We start from the raw sequence: 18953 nt of genomic DNA, 5'->3' as shown, positions 1-18953 counted from the left end.
TTACTTTAATGACTTCTAATTACAAAATTTTTTACATTGAAATGTTGAATTATATGACTTTAAAACTAACCAGTTTATTATAATACATAATTTAATTATGTAAGTGATTATATAAAATTATAAGGATATATGTAAAAATAAACCATTGTAGAGATTTTGATGAACCGACTTTTTATGTGCTAAATGACTAGGCATATGTTACACACTAGCTTAGCTACACGGGTTTAACAATTTAAATTATATAACTAATAAAAAACTCATATATATGACATGTTTGATAAACATGAATATCCTCAAATTACATTTGAACCATAAATCATTTTAAACTTTTGTAAATTGGCGACAATATTACAATTTTTTATTTCTTGGGACCTATATCACCACGTTATGTCACAAATTTTAACAACTCAAACAAATTATACATAAAATGAGATAATATTATGGGCTAACATATAACCTAAATAGATAACATGTGTACATCTTCAAACTTTTGCATGAATTGATTATTCTTTAACACGTTAGTAGTTTAAAATAAAATAAAATGCAGAAAATGTTATTTTTAGAAATTTGACCTCTATCAAATCAAATATATCATGACATAAAATATTGACTTTGAATCTAATCCAAAACCAAATTTTAAATTTCAAGATCAGTCTTTTGATCTATCACCGAAGTCATGACCCCAAAAATTTATCACCAAAGTCATGACCTAAAAGTTGAAACACACTTTGACCCGCTAACTCTTTTTAAACAAAAATGCTTTTAATAAACCACCTTGACCTGTATCAAATTATGAATCGATTAACAATATTTTGCAGTAAAAAAACGTTGTTCCTAAACTACCCCCCTGCCAGATATTATAACCTGAAATTAGTTTTTAATTCAAATTGTCCAAAACCCTTGATTCAGTTTAACTAATCTATTATAAAAAATTGACTATGACAATCTACTCTTTTGCACTCATAAACTTATAAAATTCAATGATTGATTCTTATTTTCTTAGCTATTTTGTTGTTTTTTCACACGTCTTTGTTAATTATAAAAGGCTACTTATAATTATAATAATGATGATATAAATAATATTAGTAACAATAATGTTATTTTTATTCCATATTTGTTATAAGTATTTATCAATTATTAGTTTGTATTTATTATGAGTATTTCTTATTTTTTTGTATTTATTAGTTTAGATGTGGTAAAATGGATGATTAGAAAACCTAATGCACTGATACATATGATAGAGAGGTGTTAGGAAATGTCACGTGACATTAGTGGTTTTATTTTATTACTTATTTAAGATTTAAGATGTGTGGCATATGAAACCAAAAGAAAAGGAATGTGTGTTAGTTGGGAAGGCAAAAGGGTGTTCGTCCATAGGACACGCTTCAGATAGCGACAACGTGAAAGAGAGCGCGTTTGTGAACCTCTATTAATAATGTAATGATATTAGTAGCTTATTTCAAAAATTTCAATACGTCTCACGTGTCATGTTTTATCATCAAATTCAACATCACAGCTTAGAAGACAAAAAAAAAAAGCCAGCTGTAGTAGCTCAATGTTGTTGTTTTTTTTTTATATATAATTTTTATTTAATATATACATTTTCTAGAGAGATATGCTATTTGGTCAAAGTTTAGTGTTTAAGTTTATAAGTCAAATTTTCTATCGATGTGGTACTCACAATTCCCTTGAGTTAAATCTTTAATATTTTAGTGCACACTGAATTCATCCTATTATTTTTTTTAATTTGTTACTTTCTAAAACTGTTTGCTTCCACCCGTCGCATGCATTATGTATCTCTCTTTGACCAGCTTAATTAATTCAAACACAGGTCACACAAAAACAATTCATTTTATAACTCACACGAAATCAAATCCAAATCAACATTATTTAATAATTAGACCAATCATTTATGTATTATCCAACTCACAATTCTAAACACACTTATCTTTATTCTGTTAAATTATACATATTTATTTGATAAAATGGTCGACCACATACCTAGATTAGTCAAAAAAAAAAAAAAAAAAGGGACCGGGTATGAATTAAGAGAAATGATATACGTTTAAAATTATCAATTTTCCTTTATAGTTTGTTTCGTATAGCTGGTTCTTTAATGGTTTATATTTTATTTTCATTGTATTGTCATGTTTTTTTTGCTTCTTATGAGTTCTCTCTTATTATTTTAGGAATATTGGCCATTAAAAATAGTTTATAAATTTAAAATTTATTTTAAACATGTAAAAAACACACTAAAAATATCTTAATTAAATTTTACTATATAAATTCCGTATTCTCCATAATGCATGTAATTTTGAAAAATATTCTTACTTTCTTTACCCAAAAAATTACATACATATTTTAAGCAAGAAGTATCACAATATATTATTTCAAAAACTTTTTACAACTATATCTATTTCATACAACTGTAAGTACTTTAATATAGCAAAAATATTTGTGTCCTTCTCGTAAATTTTCTCGTGTTTAATTACTTTAATAATACACCAAAATTATGTGGTTAAAATGTGAAACAAGAGACCAAATATTCAAACCTTGTATTATGCAGCATTTAATCTTTTCAATGAAGAAGAAAGATAAAGTCTTTTCTCATGTATGAACAGAATCTCTAAAACTCAAGCTCATTCGTAAGTTAAGGCCGAAACTTTATAAAACTTTTACTACTTTTATTCCAAAAAGTTTAATTTTACGTAAATATAACCTTTATTTTATAGAATCAAACAACTTAAACATGGCAATCTCCTAAATATTTTATTATATTCTATTTCCATCCACACCTATATATTCCACCTTATTGAATATCTTCTTTCACTCTTCTATTCATCACCTTCCAATATTCTCCATATATATATATATTTATATTCAGAAATCAAAACTAAAAATTTAACGAATTGTTCATTAACATGGGATCTGGGTTTTCTTCAATTATTGGTATTAGCACCACACCATCCTCTCCGGCAAAAACCGGGCTCGGTGATCTGCCGGAGAGCGTGGTGGGGTCGGTTCTTGAACATTTGAACCCGCAACAGATATGCCGAGTCGCAGCTCTTAACCGGGCTTTTCGGGCCGCCTCGTCGGCTGATTTCGCGTGGGAATCGAAATTGCCTGAGAATTATGAGTTGATTATATCAAGGATGTTTAATGATAAATTTTGGTTAGATATGTGTAAAAGGGATGTTTATGCAAGATTATCACGGCCTAATTCTATTGATGATGACACAAAGGTAAGGTTTTGGATTTGTCTGAATAATTGGTTGGTTGTTAATTATAATTATGTTGTTTGTGACATTTTAATATTTTTAAATTTTTTTTAATACAATTATGTTGTTTGGATATTTGGGATCTGTAATGACTTTCAGTATGGGTTTGGTACAAAAAGTAGGTATAATTGCTTAATTTTGGTATTAGTTACATTATATTTTTTTATAGTTATTAGTTTTGAAAGTTAAAAGAAACAAAAGACAAAATAAAACATTAAATCTTAGCAATGACTATGGAGTTAATTGACAGAAAATTTATTTTTTGCAGAAAGTTTGGTTGCATAAAGGCACAGGGAAACCCTGTGTGTTGATATCTTTTAACGGTTTATCGATAACAGGCATTGATGATCGGCGATACTGGAGTCGGATTCCAACCAAAGAATCACGGTAAAAATCCCATCTTTTCTACTCAGTTATGATGGTTTCAATTAGGGAGTTACCTATTAGTTGTTCTGTTATTCAGTTGACCCCCAAATTGGTTATTAGGTTATGGTTACAGTTCCAACCCCTAAATTGGTTATTCGGTTATAGTCATCTTTACGATTACAACCCTAATTTGGTTAGTTGAATAACCGAATATGTGGTTTGTTCAGATTCGGTTTAGTTACAACCAACCAAATCACCGATTAACAGTTCGATTTAGTTTGTTTGTTTTTATTTTGTCGGTTCCAAACTGAATAATGAAAATCCTACCTCTGAAATATTTAGAATGTGAAAAATATAAATTTCTTTTTTTGTTTTTTGAATTTAGGTTTGGTTCAGTGGCTTATTTGCAACAAATTTGGTGGTTTGAAGTGGACGGAGAAGTGGAGTTCCCGTTCCCGGCAGGAACATACACCCTCTCATTCCGCCTACAACTTGGGCGGTCAGGCAAGCGGTTTGGGCGACGGGTTTGCAACAGTGAGCAGATTCACGGGTGGGATAAAAAGCCAGTGAGATTCCAGCTGTCAACCTCGGATGGTCAAGAAGCAATATCTGAATGCTACTTGACCACACCGGGGGCGTGGAATCTTTATAATGTTGGTAGTTTTGTGGTTGAAGATTCTAAAGTACCAATTAAGGTTAAGTTCTCTATGATGCAAATTGATTGTACGCATACCAAAGGTGGATTGTGTGTGGATTCTGTGCTCATTCGTCCCAAGTGAACTATTGTTGGGATTGGAAGGTTAGGAGCAATTTTTGATTTGCTAATAACCTTTGTGTATGTTAGACAATATCCAAATGTGCTTTGAGAGTTTTACTGTGAAAGAGAGAGGGAATGACAGTATCTATGTGGACGGGCTGTATATAGAGTTTGAAGAAAGAGGAGAGAGAAAAATGGATTGTTTGTGCAATTGTAAATGTATGGGAGATGCTCTTATCAAGTTGATAGATTAAATATGAAATTCTAATTTTTTGTAGCAATATGAATATGTGGGATAATACAAATTTGTCTGGCTAAAAGATTTTAAACGAAATACCTAAGAATCTCATTACTCAGGATGATAAGTGATAACCCAAATGAGAATTTCATTTAGGCCAAAAGATTAAATTTGCTAACTGTAAGTTTTAAATTACCACTTGGTTACATAAACGTTTACATAATCTCGAACCACTGAGAGACTATTGGAGTTCTTGCCTTGCTAACCGCGTCAACATAGATACGTTACAATCATTTTACGCTCAATTAAACACCGAACATTGTAGGCTGTCGTTATTGAAGTTAATCCTGTGATGTGAGCTTATTGAGCTATATCTAAACTTAATTTCATGTAAAAGTTATTTTGTCAATAACAGTTAATCAATATTAATCACAAACAACTATTATATCATTAGGTGCAAGTTAAATCCAAATAATCACCTAATCCAAATATTGCCAAGTAGGGCTGTGCAACGGCAGGGCCGGCTATGAGAAGGCGAAATTTTTTTAGCCAAAGGCGAATTTTTTTTAGGTCTTAAGTAAAAGGAATATTTTGTTGAGTTTAAACAATTTAATTTTAAACAGGCTTACTTGCTTATGATTTGAGTCGTGAAAAACTTTTGTATAAAAATAAGCTTAAGAATGTCTCATATAAGATAGAACTCAAAATTTTTTTGTTATATAAAATAAGCTTAAAAATGTCTCGGACAATACTAGCACCCACAACCTTTTGGTTAGATGTCATACTCCTTTGTCACTAAACCAAGCTTGTGGTTATGTAATTGTGTTGAAACATTGATTATACATATTTATTTTCATCAAAATACATATGATTTTTTGAAAAAAAAAAAAATTCAGGTCTAGCGGGGTGTCGGGCCTGTGGTCGTTGACTACCCTGCCATAGTCTAAGGCTGGCCCTGTGCAACGGTTTAGAACTGTGAGAACCGAACCGGAACTAGAACCTATTATAGTAAACCGGTTCGGTGCCAGAACCGGTTACCGGTTTTGGCCATAACCGGTTTGATCGTTTATTTATTAAATGAGTTGTGCAAACTTTGCAAATTGCAAAACAAGTTTATACAATTGTATATCTTCTTTCACGGTAAAATTAATTTAGATTACAATATGAACATCCGTTATATTTTTTTTATTAAAACCTAATCGTTGAACTTAAATAAATCATTAGCAACGATAGATTAATGACAGATCATATCATTTTATATTAAATTACATTGATAGCTTAACAAAATTGATCATGGTTGCTATGCCTTGAACGTAAAGAAATAAAAATTGAAATTAAAAAAATTGAATAAATGCCGGTTAATAAGTTACTCTATAAAAATAGGGATTGGTAAATTTATTTAAAACGTTTTTAATATTCCGGTTCTTCGGTTCCAAGTCTAGAACCACCGGTTTTACCTGTAACCGAGCCGGGAACAGTTTAATGCAAATTCTGAGAACCGAAAACCGTAAGGTAACACACATTAGCGGTTCTGAGGCACCGGTTGGTTATGGTTTCTCGGTTCTGACGGTTCCAACCTGTTTTTTTGCTTACCCCTTTTTTCAAGTGATACCAAAGTGATACCAAGATTAAAACATAAAGGGTTGTTCAGGTGGCTCGTGACTCATAGCACAACCTCCAACGAACAACACTCGTAGCACAATTGCAAATCAAACTAATCCAATCTAACCAACGAAACCAATCTAACACGACCTTCGTATTTGCACATCCTTTAGATCTAACTGCTTGCATGGATGCATCTACTTTGAATCCGATATGAACCCAATTCTTGAGTTTTCTTTTATTTCTCCTCTATATAGATTGAGTTTTTTTAAGAGGTTGCAATTTTTAGGGGGGGTATTTTTTAGGTATTTTTCAGGTATTTTTTGGGTAATTTCGGGTATAGGTCGGGTACTGGAAAAACCCGGCTTCGGGTATTAAAAACACCTGGTTTCGGTTGTCGGGGAATTACCGGGTACAAATCGGGTCCGGTTCCGGGTACGGGTTTTGGTACGGAAATGCATACACTATCCGTACCATACGGGTAGGGTCGGGTACGAGTTCGGGTATTAAAAACCCGGGTATAAAAAAATCGGTTTAGGGTTTTTTTTCGGGTTCGAGTTTTCGGTGCACATCTAGTGGGTAGAAGTGAAAAAATTGGGTATTAGAAAAACCCGGGTTCGGGTATGATCGGGTATTGGAAAATCGGGTATTAGCAATACCCGGGTGGGTTCGGGTCCGGGGTATTGGCTTGAAAAACCATACCCTATATACCGGGTTCGGGCCGGGTATTGAAGTAGGACTTTAATACCCGAGTATTTGAATACCCTATTTTCAGTATTGAAAAAATCCGTTTTTCGGGTATTTGAATACCCTCTTTCGGGTATTAAAAACTCATTTTCTACATAGGTAGTTCATGTCCTTCCCGATAAAATAAAACCACTAAATCGTCTTCGATGAAATTGATTGTCTCCATTTAGTCCTGCGTGTCCTGAGTTTCAACTGTCTTTTCAAAAATTCTTCGATTTGAGCCGCTCGACATGATTTCACATCTTGATTCAAAATCGTTATTAAATCCGACCTCAACAGAGAACCACAATGAACGCAACGAGCTTTCACTGGACTGGACGACATTTGACATAACTCGAAATGAGCCCAAATTGGTGATAATTGAGCTGTAGAACTAGAAACAGTGCCAACAGAAGAGGAAACCATTTTCTTCAAGTGTTGTGACTAAAACCAAATGCCAACCAACTATTTTATACTACTTATAGTGTATAAAACTAGAGATACATTAAAAGCATATTAACGATCAAAATTTAAAAATGACACTAACCTCTATTTTTGAGTGGTTTTTGAGTTTTGTATTTTTTTATTTTTTATTTTCTTGTTTGGTATATCAAAAAGGAGTAAACTATGGTTTTTGTCCCTGTGGTTTGTCCAAATCTACAGTTTTAGTCCAGTGGTTTCAAATTTGCGATTTTCGATCATGTGGTTTCATTTCACTTGCAATTAAACCCGAATTCATTAACCCTGTTAAGTTTGGTCATTAAAACCATCAACGTGCCCCTCATGTGAGGGAAAATTTTGTCCTTTTCCTCCTCCAATAAACCACAATCCTAATTCACAAGCCCCCTCACGTGAGAGGCTGGGTTGTATTTAGGGAAATAAAGGACAAAAACCACATGGACGAAAATCGTAAATTTGAAACTATTGGACTAAAACCGTAGATTGGGATAAACCATAGGGACAAAAACCGCAGTTTACTTTATCAAAAATAAAAGGTGATTGTAGGTCCTATTGACGGATCAAAAAACACAAGTATAGTCTACTTGGATCAATCTTAACACTAGCTAGCGGAAATCACTAGTGAGGAACTGAGATCTCGGATCTTGTTTGGTTATTGTTATTGCCGAGAGTTGAGGAGAGAAGAGAGAAGATAGAGTTTAGTTTAAGATAAGATTTAGAGAAATTGACAAAAGATTATTTGTGCATTAGATACACACATTATTTAAAGTGTGTGTGGTCATGCACTATTTTTGTATTATTCACGACCCAATGGGCTCCAACATACATGGTCTTGGGTCCAAACATACAAAGTAGGATAATTCGACTAGCTAACATACATAAACGTAAAAGCATAATCAAATACAAAAGACTAAATACAAAATGGGCCTAACAATCTCCCTCTAGTCTTTAGTATTTGTTTCGATAGCTCGCGTCTTCAGTCGGACTCTTAATCAAGAATTTCATCATGATCAAATGGCTGTTTTTCAACAAGAAGACGGACAAACTTGTTAAATTTTCTGACGATAGCTTGGGTGCAGTCCCTACACACATCTACAACTGTGCACTAAGGAGATCCATAAAGCTTCAATAGATCTTCCTTTCCAAATCCCGACAGCTCGTGCTCATCGAAAAACGTAGGTGATGCATGCTGCGACAATGAATTATCACCTCCCCTTTCTCGTTGTCAAACTCCCATGAGATGAAGTCATAAAGAAGATTGGCTTCAAAGGGCATGCCATGCATAATGGGTTCCCCATGATCATCAGGCATCTTGAATCTCCATCCCTTTGTCTTCTTGCCGGTAAAGGGATTGATTTCCATTGTCTTGAACGATCTCCTCGAATTCAACGGGAAGTTTGGGTAGTCTTTCATCCACTAATGCTTCAAGAACAACTTGAACCATCCCTCCAAGGTGTCTTCCTCTTCTCCTCCACTCACAGTCCTTCTAAATTAGTTCATGTCAAGAATGGATAGGATGTGCACATCTCCATAAGAAAGATATGTCAGGTCACCATTGGCACGTCGAACTACCCGCCTTTTGCTATCCTTGTGCCACCGTGCATAGAGGATTGGAGAAGAGTCATGGTACGAATTCGACCTCCATCTCAAGCTCGCCATTCTGCTCACACTATAGTATTTGATACACTTCCTTGACTTCTTTGTAGCGGTCTTGGCAGAGGGAGCAACAACGGGCTCTGAGCTGGCTCTACAGTCACCCTCAACGGAGTATCCAGATAAGGGGAGTAGTTTATTCCATCATCACTCTCGTCATTATTGTCTTCCACGGCTTCTTGAACAATCGAGTTGGTATTTACAAAAGAGTAAACGTTAAAAGCAGAGGCTATTTCAGCCTAAATTGCGGCATCAGTCTGGCGGGTTTTCTGCGCTTCACTTGGTGGCTCCTTCCCAGTGACGTCATCACTGTCCTTTTCATCATCATCATTATTTCCACCATGAGGTTCATCAAAGCTATCATACTCGTGGTCATCGTCATCTTCCTCTTTCTCATCATCCTCATCATTATCACCATCATCTTCATCATCGAGTTCATCATCATCGTTAACATCACCATCGTCTCCACCACCTCCTTGAGCTACAGGTTGTTGGACAATAGGAACCATAGAATAGGTAGCGGGGGCACTTACTTGTTCACCCAAAGTAGGCACAACAAGTGGATAACTTATAGAACTGACTTGCCCAGTTGTATTGGCAGTAGTAACTACAAGCTCAGTGCTTACTATGGTTCCGACAACCTTTAAAGGCTCATATACACTAGCCTTCACACCGGAGCCGCTTTCTCCAGCATCTTTCCTTGGCTCACCACTATATAGGAATCCATGAAGCTATCCTTGAGCTGTGACCCTTTCGGCATCAACGACTAGATTGGCAAGAGCTATTCTTCATTCATTGCTCTGCTCAGTCCTTGGCTCATTTACATGTAGGAAGCCTCAGAAAGTTTCCTTTAGATGAGTTCTCAAGTTGTTCACATTTTTATCAGTCAAGCGCATCACCTCCATAAGTGCAAGGTAACGGTTGACGAGGGACTCATTCACATGAATCTGGTTGTTATTGAAGTCGTGTTGATCTTCCATTTCTCTTTCTAGCTACTCAATCATGTTCCGCAACCTTATACTCTCACCCATCAGTCTGTCCACGTCCCTAGAAGAACTTGAACCACTCTCCAACAATCTGACTCTTGAGCCCATCCGCTCAAAGTCTATCCACACACGGTCAAGTGAGTCTAACTCCCTCCTAAAGTTGTTTGCAAAGTTTGAGGAAGAGGGAAGATCAGACTCTAACCCAGAAATTTTTGACTGAAGATGTTCTATCTCATCATGCTGCTCAGCGTTTCTCAAAGAGTTTTGGTTGATTAACTCTTGTTGATTGTTGGCTCTTTGCTGTAAAGTCTGGATCCACTCCCGCTGGCTCACAATGAATGCATTATCTAAATTTCTTTGTTCTTTCAGTTCAGCCACCCGTGTAGCCAAATCATCATGTTGTCTTGTCACCTCTTCATTTATTTCTTGTTGAACTTTAACAAATTTGATCAACAAGAGCTCACGTTTTGATTTGTTCTCGTTCGCTTCCTCCAGTTCTCTAATCCTATCGAGGATAGGGTCTCGATACACTGTCGACTTCTTCGACTTTCCACTTGAGATGGAAGTGGCTGCTATGATAGGGCTCTTTTGTGCCGAGGGAGGTGTGGTTGATATTGTTGGTTGAGGTGTGGTTGGGATAGGCATATTTAAGGTTAGGTTTGGGAAGGATGTTGGTATGACTAAAGGTAGGCTAACTGGTTCCGTTGAGGTTGCTAAGGTTGATGTGGTGGTTTGTGATTGGATGAATGATGTAAATGTAGAGGTCCAAAATTATGTTCCTATAATCGGTGAAGTAAATTGATATGTGGGTGAGGTAACGGGTATGGTGGTCCTAGGTGGTGACAAGGATTGGATTATTGGTTCGGTTTTGGCTTGGGTGGTTAAGGGTAGGTTTTCTAAGATTGAGGGTAAGGGCTCATCTAGTCTACTAGGTGAGGTTTTTGGTGGTGTAATTGGTTCGTCCCTAAGTGTTGGGGGGTTTTGATTTGAGCTTGGTTTTGGTTTTGAGTATGATTCTAGGTTGAGATTTAAAGGGGATTTTGATTTAGTTTTGGGTTGAGTTTGTTGTGAGGTTTGGTTTAGGCTTGGGTGAACTTGATTTGTTTGGCTTTAAGGGCCTTAATGGTTTTGTCTAAGGCGGTAGGTGATCCTACATGAGGGTCAGCTATGGTGGTGCTTTTGTGGTGTGGTGGTTTGCATGGTCAAAGGTGTGGAAGCTAGGGATTCACTAATCATAGCAGTAGTCGAAGGAAAGCGTACCTTTAAGGTAGGCATCTTGGCAGATGTAGACTTCTCGGAGTCCTTTGTCTGCTTTGAACGCTTCAACGGACGCTCTTGCTCTTCCTCCTCTGTGTCAGTAGCCGCAGCAGGCTTCTTTGACGATTCACCAACTTTTCTCTTGCCTTTATCATGCTTACGCTTTGACCGATACTCAACCTCGACGTCTGTCTCCTGTTCATCCTCAATTGTTTCAGGCTCATCCACAGTGTCATCATGTTCTTCCTCGTCATCTCCACCTTCATCATCCTCATCATCATGACCTTAATCATCATCATCATCATCATCATCATCATCATCATTATCATCATCGTCATCACTATCCCCTTGCTCCTCAACTTCAGTTTCATCACTGTCCGGTTCAAGCAGGTCATCTATAAGCAGCTGCACGAATCTTGGATACATCATTCGTCGCTTCTTGGCAAGCACATTAAGTGCATGTATTTGAAGAATAATTTTGAGTAGTTATACTTCTTCTTGTGCTTTAAGCATAACATAACTCCAACCCAGTCAACATTTAATTTGTCAAAGCCCCCTTTCCGTGATGACAAACAATTTGCAACTATGTGAAAAAGAAGCTTCCAGTATATGGGAAGATGCCTCTTTTCACATGTGCTCCACTTTATATTATAACCAATCTTCTGAAGAAACCTAGAAATATGCTTCTTTGAGAACTTGTTAAACTCATCATCAACACTGTCCTTTATCTTCATAGCTCGTCTAATAACCTCCTCATTCACCACGATACTCTAATCAACCACCTTTGATGTTATCACAGTCCCTTTCTTTTCAGTTTTGGCATTCACCCAAAACTGTTCAACCCAAGAGTCATGAACCTTTGGGTCAGCAGTTATAGCATATGATAGTGGACATTCTCGTAATCCTTTGATCATAGAAATGAACACCTTTATTTTATTTTCTTTGGAAGCTCTAAGGGATACGATTTGTTATGACTCTACAAGAGACACAATAGAAATATAAGTGTTGATAATTGAGTATTAAAAGTAAAATTATAAACTAAAGAAAGCAAAATATAAATGAAAGATGGACATTAAGGTTAAGTTAATACAATAAATCAAAAATAGAGTTAAAATAAAAAAAATTAAATTAAATAAATAAAAACAAAATCAAAATTAAAAGAAAATTGAAATTGAAATAAAAAAAATAAAAACTTTACACAGTTTTTGAAACATATGTTTGAAGTTGAATTATGAAAACTGTTAAGTATGATGTAATCGAATCGAATGAGTTCAAGACTTTTCATAACACAAGATATAGAGTAGGAAATAGTTCAAGTATAATCTAATCGAATCGAGTCTGGTCTAAACATTTTTGCAAAACTAGATTAAGTTCAAAACTGAGAAGTATAATCTTGTCTAATTGAATCTAACTTTAATATAATCGAATTACAAGTTAATCTAATCTAATCTAATGTGTATCTGATTAGAATGTTTTATAGTTTAGATTAGATTAGAATCCGACTCATTAAAAATTTACAAGTTTTCCTTAATCTAATCAAATCAGGGATTCTATTCGAATCGAATCGGAATCTAATCGAATCGAATAATGATTCGATTAGATTAGAATTCTAATTAGATTTTACTTTTAAACTTTTAAATTTCAATTCGATTAAATGATCTTTGTATATCTTTATGTTCCAATTTCTATCTAATCGAATGGTGATTCGATTACATTGCCCTTAGCACATTTCTGTAAGTCCTTTGCAATTCGATTACAATTCCCTTAACCCATTATCAGTCCAAATGTTTTATAATCGAACGAACATCGATTACTTGGTCCTTAATAAGTTTTTTGAATAAATATATTCTATTCTAATGGCCATTCGATTACATGGCACTTAAGTAGAGATTATGCTGGTGTTTTTCTAATCGGATTCACATTCGATTACTTTGGCCTTAACTTTCAATTACACTAATTTCCAATCTAATGGAAATTCGATTATATTTCCCTTTTCATATTTTCTGACCAGATCAAAATCTATTTGAATGATCATTCGATTACCATGCCCAATAACCACTTTGTATACCAACTCATTTCCAATCAAACAGAAATTCGATTACACAAGATTCGATTATAAGTCCGAAGTTTTCAACCATCAAAAACATAAACCCTTAACACATTTCTGGGTTCATAGACACCCGATATGAACTTCTGTGCAAACATAACCCATGTTCAAACATCTTTCCTGGGTTAAATAACCCCAAACGGTTCGAAAGACCCTAAAAACATAAAAACTATACAAAGCTTAACAAAAACTCAATTAAATCAACATTAATACTACTAATGATATCTAAGTCAAGAAAATAACATCAATATCAATAGAAAACATCATAGAAGATCCTTATTGGATATGAACATTTCCGTCAGGAACTGTTCTTCAAACAAGATTAAGAACAAGATGAAGATGATGATACAACATGTGCAGGATTCATCTTGTTTGATGATTAAGTATGATTAAGAAGAGTAGATTGCTGTTTAAAAAGTTTAGATCTAGGGTTTTGAAGAGGATAAGGTGAGGCAGTGTGAAAGGTAGAGAGAGAGAGAGAGAGAGAGAGAGAGAGAATTGAGAGTGAATGGATAAGGATGAAAGTGAACAGTGAAGGATATTTTGGGTTGACCCTATTTATAGGGTCAGCTTATCTCTCGATAGGGTCAAAACATCTCGAATTTTAAATAATTTTACACCCTCGACCCCCAAACTCTGAAAATATTTTCAAATTTAGACCGCAAAATATTTACCCACTGAATTCGAACACTTTAAATATATACAAGATATATTTTGTTGGACCGACACTTAACAAACTTTGCATAAAGGAAGTTAGTTGTGGAGCCATTATTTAAAAAAAGCAAAGCTAATTAGAATTAATGACAAAATTAAAAGTAAGTGGAAAAATAAAATAAAATATAAGAAAAGAAAAGAAAATAAAATAAAAAAACTTAAAAAGAATTTGAAATAAAGATGAAACTAATATTATATTAATCATATTAGTTTTAAAGTTAAGTAATTTACATATTTTGGAGAGAAAGTTCTCGACATGGAATCAGATTATCTATAATGTCCTTGATCGCACTTATATTTGGATATTATTATGCCAAGAACCTAAAGTCGATTGTAGATATAATTTGTCCGCTTTAAACTTAACAAGTATTTTGATGTCAATGTGATACGTTAAGGTATGTATTAAGCACGACACTTATGTGGTCCCCATTTAATCCAAAAAAATTACAAACTCCATCATACCTCGAGCGTAGTTTGTGTTCATCAGTATTACCCCGAATTGACTCCGACCCCCTAATCATTGATCAAAAAAATTTAACCTTATTTAAAATTTTTGCAAACCTTCTTTCAAACAATTTAAAGGTTGAACCATGGACTTACTTGCCATACGAACTTACAAGCCTTCATATAAAATGTTTAGGACTTACTTGTTTGCCCCACGTTATGTGGTTCTAATATTCACCTTTTTGTTTGTTAATTATCAACATTTTTGTTGTTATATTTTAATCTTTTAAGCACTTTGCAACTTTTCCGCTTTATCGTTTTGAATTTCAATAAATGTTATTTAAAGCAAGAATATTTTTTATGGTGATCAATCACTAATGAGCTCGTGTATGACTGACTAATAACATTTTTGCCTTCAGCGATACGACTTATATTGGAGTCGGCAACCACTTCATTATAGTGTAACCTATAGCATAGGTGGGAATTTAAGTTTATATCAATATGACACTTACTCATTTGTCAAGCCTATCTACACATTAAGCAATGACATTGTTGGCTTTTGATATACTCTTTTCATGTGCTAGGATCATTAAAAATAATATCTTATCATTTTCCAATGGTCGGATCAGTTTCACAAAATTTTATAATTTTGTAAAATCCGACTCCCTTTAAGCAGGAGCTCCCTCTAAACAAGAGAATATCTTTTTGAAACTTTTTCTAGTTTTCTTAATAAAACTACAAAATATAATAAAATATGAAATATTTTTGGTAAGTCAAGTGACTCAATTTTGTTTTTCTTGAAAGAAAATAAAATCTTTTTGTAGAAACACTATAGAGCTTTAATTCGTTTAATCAATTATTAGTGATTAATCAATCGGATCTAGTTATTTGATATGTGTATATGAGTAATAGATTATTGAACGAAGTGTGTGAGTAAACTTTTTGGTAGAGTAACGAATAGAGAGAAATACTTTAAACACACTTTTTAAATTACTTAGGCATGAACAACCTATTTATAGAAGAAGAATGCCATTCGTTACACATGCTGTAACGAATAACCTTCATTCGTCTTCATTACAATAAGTAACATAATGGTATAGAGATTGAGTCATTCACTATACCCCATTCGTCAACATTCCATAACGAATGAGTACATAACAATAATGATTAAGGTCCATTTCGTTAAACATCCTTAACGAATGGACACATATAATAACTTAAACTCTCATTCGTTAAACATGCTTAACGAATGAGCATACATAACATAACGAATGCCTTGGTAATTACCAAAATACCCTTACATAATAATAATAATAATAAATTACAAACGATTACAAAGACTCGAGACGACCAAAACCATGCACTAACAAACACCCCCTCGTCTCGTGCTCTTTGTCTTTAAATAACTTGAACATCTTGGTCTTCCAATCATGACAACTATGAATCTCGAATGCGTGTCACACACGTACAAAGGCGGCGGAATATGCCGAGTGTAATGATTACCCATAAGCACATGACACTATTAAAGCGACAATATTTAATAAACTAAATTCATTTCACAACATCGAAAATGTCACATAACAATATTCATAACAAGTCATAACAAAATATAACAAATCAAATATTGTTCATTTTTGCTAATATCCTAATGGTATTTGTGACGTTTTTTTCAAGCATCCAAAATCAACCAAGATGTAAACCTGTAACATTTCATAAAATAAAGTTTGTCAACACAAAGGTTGGTAAGCAATTGATAAGTTTGAACATATAGGTATATAGTAAGAAAAATCCACAAAACTAGTATACGAAACAATAAATAAAAGCTATAAACTTGGATAAAATAGTTATCTCTAAACAAGTTAGAGACACCTAGCTATAAGGGGATGCCAAATAGTCTAGGATTTTATAGTTATCGTTAATTGCATTACGTTAAAGACACCTTGCCATAAGGGGTTGCCAAATGGTCTAGGATTTATAGTTCCACCATCCAAAAGCGATAAACACATAGACATTTAAGCATAGAACACCAAATCGAGCAATTATTAAAGTAAAGTATACAATAACGTTTGTGGTTTTAGACCCAAGTATAAAACATTTAGTTTAGATAAGATGTAATGTCACCCAAAAATAAAAGATAGAAAACGGGGTATGAAAGTACTCACATTCAAGTAATAGACTTGAAAAGTTGATAATTTGGAGATTTGCCGGAACGACAGGTTTAACGTATGAAGCCTAAATAAAAGAAAGTCTTGGATTTAGAAATGTTGCCTTGAAGATCTTTAAATAAAATAATTGTTGCAAAAAGTAAACAATTAAAGTTCAAGGCTTAAAATATAACTATTTAAGAATTTATAATAATAACCCTTTAAAAGTGTAAGTTTGCTCGAAACCGGGTTAAAGTATCTAACCTTAATATTTACTTAACCAATGTTAAGTAATAAGGTGAGAAAAATGCTAAAATGCAAGTTTCATTAGGCTAAAGATACTAAAACGGGTCTTTAACGAGTATTCGGGTTGTTGGTTCGGGTCTTGATAATTGGTCAAACCCAAAGTCAACTTTCCAAAATAATGAATGTTATGAGATAATTCAATAAAACTTTATAGGACTTAACCAAGTATGCAGATATATTGTTTTAGAACTAACAACGTACGTTAAGCGGGTGTTCGGTTTTGTCGGTCCTAACTTTGTTATGAGATCAAGTTGGATCCAACATTTCCAAGTACTTAAGTAAATAATTAAAATCAGTTTGTAAACTATTTTTAAAGAAATATACAAGTCTTGATAGCTAAAAACACACTTGTGTGTCTTAAGCGAGTAAAAATCTGATCGGTTCGGTTTCCATCTCACAAAACGTTCCTTGATGGTCTCCACATGCCCAAATAACCAAGAACTTGTATAAATGAATTTTCGAAACTTAAATCTAACATAAAGCATGTTTAAACCAATTATTTAACAAAATGTTGGTGCATTTTGTGACCGTCGCTATGCAATTCTGACCAGCGGAACGCCACAGGCGAAGTTAGCACAACTTCGCCTTAGGCGAAGTTAGAACAACTTCGCCAACGGCGAAGTTGTAACAACTTCTGCCTTAGGCGAAGTTATCACAACTTCGCCATAGGCGAAGTTAGCACAACTTCGCCTACTGAAGCCCAGGCCCGTGAATGTTTGTCTATATATAGTTGTGTCTTGTTTAGTTTTAGTTAATCTAGAAATCAATGTGTGTTTGAGCAGCTTGTTTATTGAGAGAGAGTAAGAGACTAGAGTCGTGTGAGACGACCCGAGGTAGAGCTCACCTCGGGTCAGTCGTGTTTTCTGTTTTTGTTACGGTATGTAACGTGATTATTTTATATATGAATCTGCAGATTTGTTTATCCCGTTCTAGTATTTGTTTGTGTATTTGATCGTGTACGTGTTTGTGTTCTTCATCTTTACACCAATAAACGAGTCTAGGAGGATTCCGCACTCCTAGACCTCGTGCGGATCTCGTATCGATCGGCGACGCCCCGGGGGGACTAACAAGTGGTATCAGAGCCTTAGGCTCTTACGCTATGGTTCTAGATCTGCGTTTTGGTGTTTTTGGAACGTTTCTGGGCGTTTCTGGCCGAACAGTTCTTCAGGCGAAGTTATTGTTCATCAGGCGAAGTTGCCGTCACTGTTCGTAGGGTTTCAGCGAAGATATAAGGACAGGCGAAGTTATGAACAGGCGAAGTTGACTTTAGGCGAAGTTGACTTCTCGGCGAAGTTATGGCCAGGCGAAGTTATAGCCAGGCGATGTTAACTTTCGGCGAAGTTAACGAGATTAAAAAAAAAAAAATAAAAAAAAAAATAAAAAAAGAGTATTTTGGAATTTTCCGTCTGTATGGCCAGGTGTACACGATTATTGTGAGACCGAAGATGTTGTTCCGTTAACGAGTGATCTTGTTATCTATTGGTTTTACGTGTGAACAAATACGTGTCAACTCTGATTTGGAGTTGAGGTTGTGAATGGGTTATTGTTTGAAACTGGATAGTGACACATATTCGGGTGTTTGTGGGAAAGGAAATTGTTGTTGTTCGTGGTGACCAACCGAAGAAAGTCAAATTGAACTGACGGTTTTTCGTCATTACTGGATTGCGGTCAGAGCATATTTTTTATGTTATTTGATACAGTACCAGTTCATTATTTTCAATTTACCGGCGAACTTATAATTAATTTTTCCGGCGATCTCGTTTTACCATTCGTTTTCGATCTTGTGTTTCTAGTTTCTACTATACTCGTGGTATGTGTTGTCAATATCATCCAAACTTACTCGTTCGTTATAGTTTTACCCGGTTCGAGACCTCGGGTCGTCGAACCTTCAAAACCAAGTTTTTCAACCTTACGTT

The 18953-nt window shown here is 34.7% G+C and overlaps 1 protein-coding gene across 1 annotated transcript; it reads left to right on the top strand.

The window, feature by feature from the left end:
• Window positions 1–2878: 2878 nt before the first annotated feature.
• On the top strand, window positions 2879–4423 carry LOC143546025 (F-box protein PP2-A13-like). Its single transcript, XM_077037779.1, has 3 exons — window positions 2879–3242; window positions 3547–3665; window positions 4030–4423. The coding sequence occupies exons 1-3, from the start codon at window positions 2922–2924 to the stop codon at window positions 4421–4423; spliced, it is 834 nt and encodes a 277-aa protein (XP_076893894.1). The 5' UTR covers window positions 2879–2921.
• Window positions 4424–18953: the final 14530 nt, after the last annotated feature.

This window comes from Bidens hawaiensis, unplaced genomic scaffold, assembly GCF_021521415.1.
Source record: "Bidens hawaiensis isolate Kalapana, Puna unplaced genomic scaffold, B.hawaiensis_p1.1 tig00014159_1, whole genome shotgun sequence".
In the NCBI taxonomy this organism is placed as follows: Eukaryota; Viridiplantae; Streptophyta; class Magnoliopsida; order Asterales; family Asteraceae; genus Bidens; species Bidens hawaiensis.
This window is presented reverse-complemented; position numbering and strand designations above follow the sequence as displayed.